This window comes from Lepus europaeus, chromosome X (assembly GCF_033115175.1).
Source record: "Lepus europaeus isolate LE1 chromosome X, mLepTim1.pri, whole genome shotgun sequence".
NCBI classification, from domain to species: Eukaryota; Metazoa; Chordata; class Mammalia; order Lagomorpha; family Leporidae; genus Lepus; species Lepus europaeus.
This window is the reverse complement of record NC_084850.1, coordinates 71,732,995-71,751,727: the sequence shown is the minus strand read 5'-3', so window position 1 is coordinate 71,751,727 and position 18,733 is coordinate 71,732,995. Positions and strand designations below refer to the sequence as shown.

Here is an 18,733-nt window from a genome sequence, read left to right as displayed (position 1 = left end):
CACAGTGACTCCTGTTGCTGACTTAACAATTTGACACTCCTGTTCATGGCGTCAGTAATCTCCCTAGGCTCTAGTCATGAGTTGCCATGGCTATGGAAGCCTTTAGAGTTCGCTGACTTTGATCTTATTCCGATAGGGTCATAGTCAAAGTGGAAGTTCTCTCCTCCCTTCGGAGAAGGGTACCTCCTTCTTTGATGGCCCCGTTCTTTCCACTGGGATCTCACTCACAGAGATCATTCATTTAGGTCTTTTTTTCTTTTTTCCATGATATCTTGGCTTTCCATGCCTGCTATACTCTCATGGGCTCTTCCGCCAGATCCGAATGCCTTGAGGGCTGATTCTGAGGCCAGAGTGTTGTTTAGGACATCTGCCATTCTATGAGTCTGCTGTGTATCCCACTTCCCATGTTGGATCTTTCTCTCCCTTTTTGATTCTATCAGTTAGTATTAGCAGATACTTGTCTTGTTTGTGTGATCCCTTTGACTCTTAGACCTATCAGAGCTATCAATTGTGAGCTGAAATTGATCACTTAGACTAGTGCGATGGCATTGGTACATGTCATCTTGGTGGGATTGTGTTGGAATCCCCTGGCACATTTCTAACTCCACCATTTGCGGCCAGTCCGATTGAGCATGTTCCAAATTGTTCATCTCCTCCCTCTCTTTTTCCACTCTTAGATTTAACAGGGATCACTTTTCAGTTAAAAAAAAATTCTTTAATCACTAAAAAGACTTAATAGTCCATTAGACTTACAAATGCTTCTTAGATGCCCATTTTTAAGTGAAACTATTATCATTCAATAAAAACAAGAGTAATTCTCTTTCTAATTCTTCATTGACAGTAAATTGATACGTGTGGGACCAGCATTGTAGTGCAGCAGGTTAAATTGCCACCTGCAATGCCAGCAACACTTATAGGTGCCAGTTTGAGTCCCGGGTGCTCCACTTCTGATCCAACTTCCTGCTAACTCACCTGGGCATGCTGCAGAAGATGGCTTGAGTGCCTGGGCCCCTGCCACCCACATGGGAGACCTGGTTGGAGTTCCAGGCTCCAGGCTTCACCTTGGCCCACCCTTGGACTGTTGTGGTCATTTGGGAAGTGAACCAGCAAATGGAGGATTTCTCGATTTCTCTCTCTCTCTCAAAAAAAAAAAAGTGACTGGCTTATTTCATTAAGCATAGTGGTCCCCATATGTTTTCTCTGGTATGTGGTAGTTAATATAAAATAAAAAATGTATAAGAATGAGACTGACATCTTATGATCTGATTGTTGTTTTTAACTGTGATCTATACTCCTGTGGAACAAGATCTCCCTACTTATTATTTATTGAACATAATTGTTAGTGGTGCATTAAGCCTGTGATTATAGAGAGGACTGAAATTTTTACTTCAAAAATTAAAGAAAAAATAAAGAAAGGAAGGAACGAGGAGGGGATTGAGGGAGGGAAGTATGGTTATCTTGTTAGAATTGTATCTATGAGATAACTTGAAATCTGTTCTATTAATAAAATTTTAAAAATTGTGATTCAGTATGAAAAGTAAAAACATACATATGGATATTTTAATCCTGTTCTTCAAAAATTTGGAAATTGAATTTTGAAGGGTGTGATGATTAAGCTATTTAAGAATGGCTTAAGGGGCCAGTGTTGTGGCCTAGCAGACTAGCCCAGTGCCTGTGATGCCAGCATCCCATATGGGCACCAGTTCAAGTCCTGACTGCTACAATTCCAATCCAGCTCCCTGTTAATGCTCCTGGATAATCAGGGAAAGGTAGTCCAAGTGCTTGGACCCCTGTACCCACAAGGAACACCCAGATGAAGCTCATGACTCTTGGCTCAGTCCTGTCTCAGCACTGGCTGTCACGGACCTTTGGGGAGTGTGCTAGCGGATGGAAGATCTCTCTCTGTAATTCTGCCTTTCAAGTGAATAAATAAATAATTTTTTTTAAAAAAATGAGTTACTCAGTTTTCCTCCAGTTAAATTAGGAATACTATCATATTTATTCATTCAAAATGAAAAAAATGAAACATTATATTTTAATTTTTGAAATATATGCCTCACGTGGGCCTTCTCCACACTTTTTTCACATTTATACTTTCACTAATAATGACCAGAATTCTCATATACCTGTAAACATCTATGCTGTGCTAGAATGCTAACAGGAGATGACTTTCGGCAAGGGGAAAGGTACATTATTTGTGCCTCACTGGAAGCAATATCAGATGTTTCATTAACTTTCATGTTTTTGCAAGTATTCTCTTTAATGACACAAAAATTGGAGTAGAACCATTAATTTTTATTCATTTATCTTTGCAAGTCACTAAACACAAAAGTAAAAATATATGACAGCCAGGCCTTTACTAGTGTATACCTGTCAGTAGAAAACTAAATTAAAAAGAGAAATATAAGAACGTTATGTCAACTCTCACAATTTGGCTTAAAGGAAAGAAAATTATAGGATAACTTTGAATGTTCCCATAGAGATTTTATACACACACACACACATACACATACACACACATATTTATCATTAGCTTTGTATTGGTGAAGGGAAAATAAGAGAATAGAGACTAAACTGTTGTAGGGTAATTGTTGGTTAGTTTACAGAGAAAGTGTCAGTAGGATCTGAATTACTTCCACATTTTGAATAAAGTTGCAAAATCAATCAATGTGCTTTAGGATAAAAACACCATAAATAGGAACTCACTCAGTTCTTGATTACTCCTACTATTAATGGGCAGAAACGAAAAAGAGCAGATGCATTCCCAACCAGAGACTTTTTTGCCATGCTCTTGAACTGCTGAGAGTATACAGAAGCCCCTATGAAGTCACAGACAATGTATAGAGCATAACATTTACTTACGAGTTCACAGGGTATTTCAGATATTTTCTGCAAACACTGAAATAAACAAGGTGATTTACTACTACAATGATATTAATATTTTTGAAATGTTTTCATATCTCTTATGTGGCAGTTAACTGATTTAAAGTGCCACATTATTTCAAATATTTTATTCCAGGAAATTATGTGATCCACCTGCTTTAAGTACTTCCTGGCTTCAGTATTGAATTAATGATAATTTGCTGTTGTAAGAGTAGTGTGGTAAAAGTTCAGGAATTAGGACATTTAGCATATAACTTTTGTTTTGCCAGCATTAGCTGGAGTCACTCCATGTTTTAGATACTTTGCCACCTGCATAGTTTTTTAGCAGTCCCCTCTATGTCTAAAATGTTAAGATATCTGTAAATAAGCAATTATTACAGACATAATAAAATGGAACTAAACAAAAGAGAATTTGAGAATTTCCTTTCTCTTCAGATATTCATAAATTAGAATTATTACTGCATATGTACTTGTTCTGCTCATCTATGGCAAGTTCAAATATTTGTATAGTATTTTATGTCGAAATAAAAAGCATGTTGATCAATTTTAAGATGCATGCTAATTGCTATCAAGTCTCCTTCACCATGTTACAAGATGAGCCCAGTGTTTCAGAAAGGTGATTAGGTAAAAGATTGTTTTTATTTAAAGATTTATTTATTTGAAAAGCAGAGTTACAGAGATAGAGATATCTTCTAACTGCTGATTCACTCTCCAAATGGCCACAATGGCTGGAGCTGGGCCAGACTGAAGCCAGGAGCCGGGAGCTCCTTCCAGGTCTCCCATGTGGATGCAGGGGTCCAAGGACTTGGGCCATCCTTTGCTATTTCCCAGGCACATTAGCAGGGAGCTGGATCAGAAGTGCAGCAGCCAGGACTCAAACCAGTGCCCATGTGGATGTTGATATCACCAGCCGTGGCTTCAACTGCTATACCACAATTCCAGCTCCCAGGTTGCAAATTTCTTCTTCATCAGTCATCACTTGTAGAGAAAGGCTTCATTTAAAAAATATATTTTTTTATTTATTTGAAAGGCAAGTGACAGAAATGGAGAAAGAGAGAAATATTGATCTTCCATCTGCTGGTTCACTCCCCAGGTGGCTGCAACAGCCAGGGCTGCACCAGACGGAAGCCAGGAACTTCATCCAGGTCTCCCGTGTGGGTGCACAGGCCCAAGCACTTGGGCAATCTTTCAGAAGCAGAGCAGCTGGAACTTAAACGGGTGCCCACATGGGATGCCAGCATCACAGGTGTGGCTTTACATGCTTCACTTATTCTTCTTAATTGTCTTCCAATTTGAGGTTGCACTTTTCCAGATTTATGTACTTTTATTATGCTAACCCATACAGAAATGAAAAAATTTAGATGAAGAGAGCAACAACTCTAAAGTAGCAACTACAAAAAGTAAAGAGAGAGTAAAAGAGCAGCCAATTAAGTATAGGAACTGAGGCAGGGGAAGATAAGTCAGTGGACAGAATGCCAGAATGCAAGCAGTGTTTTCAATAACTATGTGTGCATATAGAGTATCATATTAGGGATTATTGCCCAGCTTTCAAAACTGATCACTTGTGATGGCAGCCTCAGTGAAGGCAGCCTATCACTACTAATTTTGTTTCAGCATTTTAAAAATTGAAACTACTTAAAAAATTTCCACGCAGAATTTGTTTTTTATGTTCTTAGATTAACCTTTCTATGTTTAAAGTCCAAGAGACCTTGAATCATTAATCCTATTCAGGTTGTAATTATCCTGGATAGCCTCTATGGTAAACATCAGGGGCTCTAAACTAAGTTGCTTATTGGGGAGTGTATTTTTCCATTCCAACTGTATTATGGACTCCATAAGGGCAGCATCTGTATCTTCATTACAGTTGAAATGGCAGTGGAGAAAACATTATTACCTGCGTTCTTGGTCTCACATGGAAGAAGAATTTCCAAGCAGACAAGACAAAGAGAAAAGCAAGATTTATTAGAGTCAGAGGGCTCCAGCCAGAGAGGAATCAAGGGGGGCTCCAAGAGAGGCAAAACCTGAAGAGGCCAAGGGGCCAGTGGTACTGGGGTTTCTAAGCACAATTTTCAAGAAGAAAAAAGACTTGAGATTCAGCAAGAAAGCAGGGACAAAATCCATCAAAAGACCTGATTTGCAATCTTTTATCCTCTCTGGCTTGCTAAAGATAAAGCAAAAAGAGCCATCAGAAGGGTGGGAAACCTAACTTTACAGTACTTTACTTCACAGTAAACTGGGATCTCAGAAGGAATTGCCACTCCTTTGTTATTCTTATGAAAAAATTGGAAGCTTCCAAGGAGAGGGCAAACAGGCACTTTGGACCATGCTAATGACAACCTCTGGGGGAAGCAAGCATTCTGCACCCTAGACCTCCACCCTCCACCGGGACCGCCTTGACTCCCACTAACCTGTCTGACTCCCCACATTTTTACCCCTTTACCTGCCTTCCTCAGAACCTAATAGTCCATTACACATAGGAAGGGCACAAGGCTTAATTATGCTGTGGACTCCATTTTTTTAGGAATTACCTTGCTCAACATGTAAGAACTTGTCAATGTAAATTCAAGCTTGACTTTTTTGTTTTTACCTTTATTGATATATGAAGTGTTCTTCTAGGAATACTGATAAAATGGGCAGTTAGGAGTTAACTTAGTTTTTTTTTTTTTCTTGAAGTTTAGTTCCTAAATCAATGTTACTTAAGAAGTTAAAAATTCACATTTCTATGTCCCACCTGAAACCAAAACCATCAAATTCTCAAATTCTCTGGTGGTGGATACTGAGTAACTATTTTTTATCAAGTTTCTCAGATGATTCTGGAGCTCAGTAAAATCTGAGCTCTTATTTAGCAGTACGAGCCAAGAGAACTGTCCCAGGAGTAGCTTATTTTACTGGGATCTCCATCTATTGCATTAAAACCCTGGTAAGCTTAGAGATTTAACAGTGTACTTCTATTTCTCCTGAGTTTTCAACATTAGCTTTACACTTGTGTATTTGTGTCATCTTTATTCCAGATTCTGACCTCCTGTCTTAAGGCCCTGACTAGATCTACTGACTGCAACTCCTAATCAAAGCTCCCTTTACTTAATGATCTTATTTGAATGTTCTAAACACCCAGACTATTCCCTGATTTTGGTTAATTCATTCATTGGGTTCAAAAAGGACATTTTGAGTTACTTTCCCTTACAGTAAATCTATATTGATACATCTTGGAGGTGAGAAAAATAAAAGCTCACTATTAACAATGGGGAAGTTGAGCAGATTTGCTTTTTTTGTTTCGATTTTTTTTTAACAGGCAGAGTTAGACAGTGAGAGAGAGACAGAGAGAAAGGTCTTCCTTCCGTTGGTTCACCCCCCCAAATGACTGCTATGGCTGGCGCTGGGAAGATCTGAAGCCAGGAGCCAGGTGCTTCTCCTGGTCTCCCATGTGGGTGCAGGGCCCAAGCACTTGGGCCATCCTCCACTGCCTTCCCGGGCCACAGCAGAGAGCTGGACTGGAAGAGGAGCAACCGGGACAGAATCCGGTGCCCCAACTGGGACTAGAACCCGGGATGCCAGCGCCGCAGGCGGAGGATTAGCCTAGTGAGCCGCAGTGCCAGCCTTGATTTGTTTTTTTAATGTGAGAGGGAGGGAGACAGTCAAAAAGAAAAATGCAGAGAGCTCCCATCTGCTGATTCACTCTCCAAGTGGACACAACAGTCCTGGCTGGGCCAAACTGAAGCTGACAGCCAAAATGCAATACAGGTTTCCCATGCATGTGGCAGGGACCCAACTACAACATAATTTCTGAAAATATTTATTTATTTGCTTGAAAAGCATATTGACAAAGACAGAGACAGAGACAGAGAGAGAGATCTTTCATTTGATGCTTCATTCCCCCAATGGCCACAACAGCTAGAGCTAGGCCAGACTGATACCAGGATCCAGGAACTCCATCCGGGTCTCCTACATAGGTGGCAGGAGCCCAAGCTCTTGGGGCATCATCCGCTGCCTCCCTAGTGAACTAGCAGGAAAATGGATTGGAAGCATGGCATAACCTGGATTGGAAGTAGACAGTCTGAAATGGGTTGTGGGGATCCCATCTGGCAGTTTAACATGCCACACCACAACATTTTACCTACATTTTTCTTTGTTTTCCTAATGTATTATGTATACACACGCACACATACACACATATGTCTCTCTGTATATATATATATATATATATATATGTATATATATATTCACATATATATGTGTATATAAGTATATATGTGTGTACAGTCTTTGCAACATTCATTATTTTATTTTATTCTATTTCATTTTTTAATAGGAATAGCAATCAAGCCATGACTTAGACATTCATTTGAAGGGATTTTTCAAAAACCTGGAATCTTTTTGATAGATTAGTTAACATGAGTCAATAATTAGCCTGGAAGATAAAAGTTATGTGTTTCCGAATTCCTAGGAAACAATACTTGTGAAATTCTCACCAGCTAAAAATTTCGGATTATTTATTTCTGCTGCTCAGGAAGTTTAGTGACAATTTTTGTGGTTTTTTTATTATTATTATTTTACTTCATAGTTTGGTAGCTCTCACTAACTTTTCATTGTACTCATGTCTTTTTGTGAATGGAACTTTTTGAGAATCTAAGAAAAGTGAATAGAATCCCTTAATAAAAATATATATTCATAAAAATATTTCAGAAATTTCTTACGGATTAAAAACCCCTAACTTCTAAAATAAAAAACAAAGTCCCTATTTTGTATTTTAAGAAATCACCACAATTTAGCCCTGACTTCCTTTTCAGTCTAATTTTCTGCTGTTCTCCAATATGTATTATTCACTTTAGCAGAACTAAAATATCCCATTCTAGTACACCTTAACTATCCAGGCTGCACTGCCTTTTTTTTTTTTTTTTTCAGAGAAAGGCATTTTGAACTTATCTTTCTACCTAGATTTCATTTTGCCCCATATCTATCTCAAAATCATATCTGTATCAAATCATACATCCTCCATAAATTTTTCCTACAAGATGTCCATGGCCAGAGGATACTTTCATTCTTTTGGATGTCTACATGGCTCAATGAGTAAACAACTTAAAACTTTCTGATAAATCAGTGCTTTTCTGTGGCCATGAAGGTTTTCAACTGAATGCAATTCATTTCGTTAGCTACACTGGGAGCCTATAGTGGTAACGGGCATGTGTTATTTACCTATTTATTCTTTAGGGTGCCTAGGAAAGCATAATACAGGTAAGTAGGACTAACACTTCTTGAATGGAGGAAAATACAAAAGAACACCAACTCCTTAGTTAAGCAGCTGGCTTGTTGATTAATACAACAGACTTAAAACGAAATTAAATAGCTGTGTTGCTTCAAATTTCATGTGACAATCTGTTCCTCATGCAGCTGTTTATTAGTGTTGTTATAGATATGGAGATAAAGGACACTTGAATCCCACAGTGCTGACAGAAGTCAGGTTTTCTAGGGAAAAGCTAGACAAGAGATTTAACAGAGCTTCCATTTAGTAAGGTAGCAGGGGGCATTACCAAGAACCAATTGCTTAAATTAAAGACCTACTGAAAAACATTGCAAGGTGTTTAATATGTCTCCTGAGGAATCAATAGCAATAGACAGGGTGAAGAGGGCAAGAGATACATGCTGTATAGTAGCATTCAAAAGCACACAAGGGATAAGTCCCTGTGACTGATAGTGACTGGCTAAGAAAAGTTAATTAGGAGTAACAAAGAACTCTGCATTCACTCCTGAATAATAAACATCTCATCAATATTGCTGTGTTTCAGCACAAATAATGATGACTATATAGTAATTGAGGATATATATCTATCTTACAGTGTTTCCATAGTAAAGTCTTTTTTAAAAAAGATTTATTTATTTTACTTGAAAGGTTGAGTTACAAAGAGAAAGAGAGGGACAGCGAAATCCTCTACCATGGGTTCACTCCCCAAATGGGAGCAAAAGCCAGGGCTGGGCCAGGCCGAAGCCAAGAGCCAGGAGCCAGGATCTTCACCCGGGTCTCCCATGTGGGTGCAGGGGCCCAAGCACTTGGGCCATCTTCTGCTGCTTTCCTAGGAGCATTAGCAAGGAGCTGGATCGAAAATGGTACAGTTGGAACACAAACTGGCACACATATGGGATGGCAGTAATGCAGGCAGCAGCTTTACCCGCTGTCACAATGCTGGACCCCAGAGTAAACTCTTATGTATTGATTTTGTGTAACATTTCAAGAATACCTATTCCATCCTAAAACACCAAATAACTGAACATTTTTTGATTTAGATTTCTTCACTTCCAGTCATCTTTTCTTAGGTAGTTCTTTTAAGTCTATTTACAAAATATTTCCAATTATTATGGCTGCACGTTTTCCATTCTGTTTAGTGAAATTATCTGAACAGAACTCAATCATCACAAATGAAATGTGCTCAGTGGCTATATATTTCATTTAGTAAGGGAAAACAAAGATTTATAGATGGAAGCTTGTCACATATAACAATCCATAGAAAGCAATGTAAAGAAATAAAAAAAGGAGTTGCAGGCTGTGTATTCATGTTTGCTTTATCAAGGACTTGATAAATCATTTGAAAATGCCAAGAGGGGTGGGAACGGGGGTGGGAGGGCAGGCATGGTGTGAAGAATCACTATATTCCAACTTAAGAAATGCATGAAGTTTGTATTCATTAAATAAAAGGCAAAAAAAAAAATGGAAATAGATGTAAAAAATAGTTCTAGAAGAAATACCATAAACAAGACAGCCTGTGGCATAATGGATTAAACAACTGCCTGCAACGCTTAGCATGCCATATGGGCAGAGGTTACTCCACTTCTGATCCAGCTCCCTGCTAACGTGCCTGGGAAAGCAGTGGAAGATGGACAAATTCCTTGGGCCCATGCACCCATGTGGGAGATCCAGATGACGCTCCTAGCTTCTGGCTTCGGCCTGGCCCAGCTCTGGTCGCTGCAGTTATTTGAGGAGTGAACCAGTAGATGAAAGATCTCTTTCTCTCTCTCTCTCTCTCTCTCTCTCTCTCTCTCTCTCTAACTCTGCTTTTCAACTAAATAAAATAAATCTTTCTAAAAAATACCAAAAAAAAAAAAAGAAAAAAGAAAAAGAAAAAGACTTACCTATTCTCTGGAAAAGAATAGAGCAAACAAATGTTGGGACAACCACAGCTGTATTAATATACATGAGGAAGCAACACCTAGTGTTATTCTACAGAAATGAATGGATGAATAAATAAATAGACTATAAAAAAAGAAAGAAAGAAAGAAAATTCCAATAAATATGATACTTTATTAGGATCTGGGTTTTTCTCAGTGATTATAAAAGAAAGAAAGTCAGGCATTTGGCTTAAAGGCACCCATATCTCATATCAGAGTGCCTGGGTCCAAGTTTCAGCTCTGCTCCTGATTCCAGTTTTCAACTGATGTATACCATGGAAGGCTGCGAGTAATGGCTCAAGTATTTGGATCCTTGTCACCTCCATGAGAGACTTGGATTGAGTTCCTAGCTCCCAGTTTCAGCCTGGCCCAGGGCTATCTGTTGCAGGCATTTGGGAAATGAATCAGCAATGGGAGTGCCTTCTCTCTACTCCACTCTCAAATAAAGTGTTTTTTAAAGCAATGATTTTTCTCATTGCTTCTCGGCCTTTTGGCTAAGATCAAGTGTAAAGCAATGATTTTTCTGTTAAACCCTACTATGAAGTTGGTAGTTGTTAGGTTATTAAAGTTAGTGTTCATCAAATAACAATCTCACATGCCATCTGAATATGACTTAACATCATATGTGGTCACTAAGTATTACCATAACTTCAGCTAACTTCCCTAGAATTCCCTGTAAGATATTAGCTTGTTGACAGTATATAGCATTTATATATTTGGAGAATGTAACACCCCATTGATTTTGACTTGGTAATCTTTTAACTAGTTGCCAAAAAAACACAAAACAATCAAGAACTAATATCCAGTTTTCCCAATCGGATGGTCCTCTATTGTTGATTTGAGAAATCGACTTACTAAGATAGCTCTTGCTTAAATATTATATACTTCTGAAACAGAAAACCTATGATAATTTAATGATAGTATATTCAGTCCCCATACAGTTTACGTCCAGGTCCTTCCTTCCTAACATCTTATATTGGTATGGTAAATGTTACAATTAAGTAATCAACACTGACACATGATTACTAGCAAAAGTCTATCTTTATTCATATTTCCTCAGTTTTCCCCTTTCTGTTCCACCTTACAACTATTCATCATGTCTCCTTGGGTTCTACTTAGTTGCAATAATTTCTCAGAATTTCTTTGATTTTTGACAACACTGCTAGTTTCAGGATTACTGACCAGCTATTTTGTCAAATGTTCCTATATTTAAACTTATCTTTTTCTCACAATAATATTGGGATAATGGGCTTGGGGGAGCAAGAAGACAGATTTATAATACTATTCTCATCACATCAAAACAGGTGTACATGCTATTGATGTAAATAAACACTTCTGATATCAGATTTCTCCATTAACAGTGTAAATATACATCTTCCTGTCCCCTTGCCATGCAGAGCTCACATTTCAGAAAGAAGTCATTATGTGCAGCCCACTCTTAGAGTTCAGTATTCTGCTCCTACTTCTTGAGAGCAGAGTACCTACATAAATTATTTGAAATTTTTCTGCACAGCAGGTTTGTCTTTTTTCTCATTTATTCAATCATCTGTCTATAACAGTATGAAATCCTGCATACTTATTTTACACTTTGCTTTATAATCCAATATCACTGTGTTGTTCAAATTGTTCCATTTTTGACCATTAGGAGAATTTTTCAGTTGGTTCCTGTGTCCCTTTGACTTGTCTCCACCGCATTTTTAAGCAAGTCTTATTTTTTGACACTACAACATGTCCCAGGTACATATCGCAGAATATTGTATTTAGGATAAAGGCTTTTTGTGGAAGATCCAGTGTTTCACAATCATCTCCCTTAATTTTGATTTCCCTTCTTTATTTTTTAAAATAACTAATTTGAGGAGGAAAGGGAGAGAGAGAGAAGAGAGAGATCTTCCATCAGCTGCTCCACTCTTCAAATGGCCACAACAGCCAGGGCTGTACCTGGCCATAGCCAAGAGCCTGGAACTTCAGACGGATAAAAGGGACCCAAGTACTTGGGCCAACTTCCTCTGCTATCCAGATGTAATAGCAAAGAGATGGATGGAAAGTAGATCAGCTGAGATTCAAAATAGCACTTCAATATGGCACGCTGACATTGCAGGCTGCCGCTTAACTCACTACACTACATCACAGGCCCCTGGTTTCCCTTCTTGAAATACAAGAATTTCACACCAATATACAGGCACACAATCAATATATACACACATATATATATAAACATAAACATAAACATATGTGTGTATATCTAGCTTATAAAAGGATGCAACTATTTTCACTTATGAAGTCATGAGAAAGTCATCAACAAGGTTAGCATTAAGGGGCAGAATTCTTACAGGGGTCAGAAAAAAAAACATTCAAGTCTAAGAAATAATTTTCAAACTTGCATATTAAGTGATTGAGTAGTTGTACAATTTGCAACAGCTAAATATAATTACTACATTATCCTTGGAGTCATATTTTAAAGCACAACATATTTTAGTCCTTTATTTTTATATCCACATGTAGAAGTGAAGTGATACTTTAAAATGTTCATGGCAAAGAATTAAAATATGAATCCTTTGAATGAAAAAAATTTCTGAAAATATGAAAAATTATTTGCATCTACATAAACTCATATTTTAATTCCATTTTCCACAAACATTTTAAAGAAATGTGGCCCGAAAGTATCACCAGATTGCTATATATAGAAGAAAGTCCCAATTTTTCATCCATCAAATGTATCCTAATAGATGCTGTTGTCAATTGGTATGCAATACCACATTCTCAGGAATGAGACATGAGGACTATGATATCTCACTCTCAGGAATGAGGCCAGAAGTAACAACAAATTGAAATCAAACAACAGAGATTCTAATTCTGAAAAGGCTAGGAATCATTGCATTAAATATAAATTATTTGTTTATATGCTTTAAATTTAGTAAATCAAATGAAAATCTTTTGTAAATTTGCATTTTTCAACCATTTTAAACTATATTTTCATCTTAATCTTTCTATAAACAACCATAAAACTGTAGTCTATTTCTTGTTCTTTCCTTTGCAGTAGCAGTCTCTAATGAATAATGCAGTGTAAAGTGAAGTGAAGCAAGCCTAGCTCTGAACTTTAGAAAACAATACTATTCTTTGCCTAGGATAAAGATAAGCAACAAACAGACATCCAACAAAATAATATCTGGATAAATATGAACTGTAGCTGTGAATGCCATTTTCACATTAAAGATTTTCCTTGGCAGCATGAGAAAATACATGGAAAGTGCTTCATGCCTGGCACAGTATTTATCAAAAGATTCTTCTTACTTTTAATGCTGTAATGCTGTTGTCTCATTATTGTTACCTTTCCAAAGTCATCTCCTACCACTCTGTCTATTGAGCACTCTACTCCAGATGTACTATCCTCCCTTGTGTTTGAACATATCAAACTCACTACCATCTCAGGGCCCTTGAAATTGCTGTTCTTTCTTTCTGCAAATAGCTCCTTGAAAATATCCACAGAGTTCACTTTCCAATGTATGAGAGAGAGTGTCTTCAAATAAGTTTCACTCATTTGGATTCAGGATTTCCCTTATGAATAAATATTTCCCAAGCAGATTCCATATCACAGATGGGTGTGCAATGAGGATGAAGACCCACGGTACATTTGATCCTATCTGAATGGCTTGGTTAAGAAAGCAAATATACTGTCATGTGCCTGTTTTCACAAAGGGCATAGGCCCCTGTCCATGAGGCGTATGATCAAGTAGCTGAATAGCCAGCTCCCCAGAGGACAAAATGGCACCATGGTTACAGGATGAGTGGAAAGTCACCTCTGTGACCACAGGCCATGCATGTGATGCTAAAATTGTTATAATGAACAACAAGGCAGGACATATTTTTTTTACTCCATCAGTTATGTTAAAGGATGTTTTGAACATTAATCAATAGACTGTGCTGGGACTTATGACATTAATTTGTATAGAAAACCATGGATGGTGGCTAAGGTCACCTTGTGCACAGGAACAGTAAGCTCTCATTTGCTTCAAATTCTTGAGTCAGACATTTTGGCTTCTTCCTTCATTTCATTTAAATCTCTGCTCTAAGATTACTTCTCCAGAAAAGTCTTCCCTATCTGAAGGAGCACCCTTTCCATCAATCTCTTCTCCTCCAATTTTTATTCATATGATTTATAGCTATATAACATTGTAGCTTTAGTTCATTTTATTGCATCTCTCTCCCCAGTAGAATGTGTATTCCATGAAAACAGCTTCTCTGATTTGATCTTGTTTTACCACTGATACCTAGAAGAGTTCCTGGCACACAATGGTGCTCAGTATTTCTGGAATGAATTAGTGAATTCTAAGTCTTATTCATCCAATTCTCCTTTCTTTGGAATATCAACATACACAGTGACAGCTGCATTTCTTTCCAGGCAAATTTCACTTTAAAATTGGAAAGGACTCAAGTGCAGTGGGAATTTTGAGTGTCGTCTAACCATGTGTCTAGCAAACACACACAGAATCACGTATCAGCGCAGTTACTAGGTTCTGCCAAAACTTACAGCCCCAACAGGTAGGATGAGCAAGAGTTCCCCATTCCTTTCAATTTCTTCAAACTAAACAACTATGTTAACCTTTAATTTTATACTAGGCTATGTTCTGGACCCATAAACAAGTCATTTGCATTTTATTTTATGTCTTCAAACACAGTGAGGAAATGAGTCTGTTTTAGCAAATGATGTTTAGCAAAATCTTAACTAATATTAAAAATGTGACATCCACTTGTGTCCTTATGCATTCATTTATTTATGAGAAATTTCAAATATTTATATATATGATTTCATGACTAAATATTCTATTATGTAGGAATCATACACATTATTAAATATTCTGTATCTTGAATGTTATGACTGCAATAAAGGATTCTTAAGTAAGGTAGTTATGGGGATGTAAAGATGCAGTTAGTAGATAATTAGGACAATAGTGAAACTATCAGTGAGCCCAAGTTTCTGATACTAGACATATTGATGTACATACTCACAGCATGGAATCATGATACAGAGCTGTTTTTAAATGCATTGCACACACATAATTCAATTACACAGGAGTATATTTGCATTTTAAATCCTCAAAGGAAGATATTATTATGCTTTTAATATTGGTTTCAGTATTCTTTTTAAGACAAATAGTGAGTTTTTCTGTTAGATGTATGTTTGTTAATTTGGTCCTTTCTCTATTCATTGTCTGTAATATTTGTAGAAAGTGGAGTGGCCTAAAGACCCTTACTTTACCCTGAATGTCAGAGTTCACCTTGCACTGGTTTGATAATTCTCCATATTGACCACAGTTTTCCTTTTTGTAAAACCACAGGTGTTATAGTGAAGGGATAACAGGCTACTGCCAACTTATCCAGATCCATTCCTTGTACTCCCCAATGTTACTGGAGAAGAGAAATGTTAGAGAAACAAGATGTCAGAAAACTCCTCGAATTTTCCTTGACCAAGATATGGAGATTTAGAATGGACAATGAAAGGGTAGCAAACCACCACATTTCACTTAATAACATATTCAATGAACCCCTTTCTTTCTGCCTTACGTATCCTTAGCATATCAATAAAACCACTTCCTGTACTTATTTTAAGAAGTCATTAACTTTCCACAGAAACCCTAGGTAGGACAATTAATAGAACATTTATTTAGAAAGTGAAAAAAGTCAAGCATGAAATCAAAACAAAAGAGAAATATATTTCTTAAAATTTGCTTGGTAACATTTTTAAATTTGATGTTTTATCCAGCATTTTCTTTTATCATCTAATTAATTGTAAATATACATGTGCTATAAATTTCATTCACAGATTCTCAAAGACGTTTGTTAGAAGAGTACAGTAGGTAATTTACAGCAGAGTTAAAAGTATTTATTAATGGCAAACTTCAGCACTTTTAAAAACTGTTGCTCATGGTGAGAAAAGAGAATTTAAAAATCTGCTAAATCTAGAAGTATGGCCTGCCTGCTATTTGAGAATCCTGTTAGGTATACCAAATGCAACTTTCAATCACAAGAGATACATAGCATTTCCCTAGGAGATAGCAAAATGTGTATAAAAATTCACAAATACATACTTATTCTTAAGTCTATATTATGGACAATTTATATTACACTCAAAGTCATTCACAAAATCTTCACGTTTACATAAAGTTCAAGACAGATGGGTTCTATAAAGACATCATTTTGCAGAATTGAGTCATCTTTTGCCATGATGTGGTTATGTTGCTTTTATATTATGGTTTGAGCTTATGGCAGTAAGACAAGGAGGACATACTGGGAAAACTTATGTCAAGAGGCAAATGTTTCTGTCCCCTAGAAAGACACAGTATGCCAAATACCCAGGTTTCCAAATAATTTAGCATAATTTCCTGTCAACTATTGTATGATTTGAAACATATCAAAAATATTTCCTTTCCTGTGCCATTTCTACTATTTAATTACATTAAGAAGATTTTCAATTGTACCTGAAGCATTTTGAGAATATAGTCGAAAAGAAAAAAGCCAGAGAAGTAAAGATTCACTAGGCTAAGTTATATTTGACAATATAAGAGAGCAGAACATAAGTTTCTTCCCCTCCAACAATACCAGTGGACACAAGAGTAAAGATAAAATCCAATGTTTAATAAGCTTTACCCAAACTACAATATATTGCCACTTTTTATTCCATTTTAATGTCCTGAAATAGCTGTTATGTTCCATTTTCTACTTTAGGATCTTATTGCTGTAAGAAACATTTTATTTCTTATTTTATGTAGAATAGTTTCCTGATTTGTTGCAAGCAATCTCAAATGTCAAAGGAAGCTGTTCTATATTCTCATATCAATACAGCATAGTTTCAAAAGTCCACATGGCAACTATGAACTAAGGAATAGACAAGGATGTGCTGAGCAGTCGCACTTTGATTTTGTCACAGTTGGCCTAACTCACAAAGTCAGAAAGAGTTCTGTACGACTCACGACACTTATACAAAGAATTGCAGCTATCTGAACATTTTCAGCCACAGAGGATATTTGCAGAACATTGCTAATCACAATTAACATATCTTAGAACTGAAACAATTCTTAACTGAATGGGGATGGACTAGGAGAAGAACTCAGCACCCCCAAAATAATTCCCATCAATTATCAAAACACATATATTATTTCGGTTTTCCTTTAGAGGCTTAGAGAAGAGGGTTCCTTGGAGTCCCTGATTGGCTGTATACAAATTCGGAGTTTATTACAGCACTTTCTATTTAAACTCTAAGTGAGACAGTATTTTCGAGGATAAGTTGCCCTAGGCTATACGGCTTTCAGTATACGACTAAAACTCCTACCTTGCTGAAGAATCTTCTATGTTGTCATCAGCCATCATCTCCAAATCTTGTGAGCGTTTTTCATAAGCTTCTTTGAACAAATTCTCTCCTGTAACTGCTTTAGGAGTATCTTCATTTGCTTGAAGATGTTCTAGAAGGTTTTGGTGGTGCCAATTCTGAAGGGCTCTTTGATGGGCAGGAGCCGGTCCTGGCACTGGTGCCAGTATATTGTGGTGGACAGGACTGCTGCTTTTCTTTAGTCCGTTTCTGTCCCGAGAGTGGTTCTTCAACCTGCCCTGAACCGGGGTCCCTCTATGCTCATATCCTTCCTGCTGAAGGCAGCTTCCAGTGCTGGGCGAGCCTTGAGAAGGATGACTGAACCACCTCCAGCGTAGCCTGAGGATCTGTTTCACATCAAACTCTTTCTTGCCGGACACTGACATCCTAGCAGGAGGCAAGACAAAAGCCTTCTCTCACAGAAAGGAAACGGAGCCTTTGTTATCTCTTGTTTCTCTGCCTCTTCGTAGAACTAACAAAAGCACAAGTGCCCGGAGAGCAGTCTTGCTTGCTTTCTCTCCCCTCCCCCGCTGCCTACGGAACACTGTGAATACTTCTAGCCTTCCAGCTGAAGCAGAAAGCTGTCGCTAACCGTGTAGGTGGGAACCCATACTGACAGGATGATGAGGTCAGACCTTAAACAAGTAAATCAGCTTAGCACAGGAAAGCAGCTACCACAACACACTCCAGCTGCTTGATCTCAGGCTCGCAGCCCTCCCGCCGGGGCTTGCAACAATCTAGCCCACCGTCCTCAGTCCTGAAGTACAGGAGCCACAGCTGAAAGCCAGGCAAGTGAGTAGAAGCGGGATGTTGAAACTCACTTCCTTCCAGCTTCTCTCCCTTCACACCGCCGCCCCCTGCCAGGTTCATTTCACCGTAGCCTACTTCTAAAATTGTGCCGCTTTGTCCTAAGAGACAGGGGAATTCATTATGCTCTAGTTGGGGATCCTTCTTATGGAAATTTTGAGAGTAATTCATTAAGGAAAACCATCTTGTCATCAGTTCCTCCACACTGATGTGTTGTAATTAATTACATCCAAAACTCTTCTGAAAATGTGGATGTCTCTATACAAAATTTTGCATGAAAAACTGAACAATTTCAGAAACATAAGAAAGTGTTGGTTATTCATAATCATGCACACACACACACACACACACGCCCCTCTAGAGAATGTAGTAATGATGTTTTATGCCTACATATGAAAAGAGCAGTGCATTTCTAAGCTGGTTAGATTAAAAGAGATGTCTCCTCAGTGACCAAAGCTTAACAATGAGCAGTCCATTCTGGCTCCAAGCCAGTACAAACACTTCCTTATCATGCCCTTTATT

The 18,733-nt window shown here is 37.7% G+C and overlaps 1 protein-coding gene across 3 annotated transcripts in view; it reads right to left on the bottom strand.

Moving 5' to 3' along the window:
• The window catches only part of KLHL4 (kelch like family member 4), a 123,136-nt gene extending 105,346 nt beyond the window's left edge, over positions 1 to 17,790 (bottom strand). For all 3 annotated transcript variants that reach the window (XM_062183467.1, XM_062183468.1, XM_062183466.1), the window contains exon 1: positions 17,369 to 17,790. In XM_062183467.1, the coding sequence (XP_062039451.1) occupies positions 17,369 to 17,790 (422 nt within the window). The remainder of the gene's footprint in view (positions 1 to 17,368) is intronic.
• Between the last annotated feature and the right edge of the window lie 943 nt (positions 17,791 to 18,733).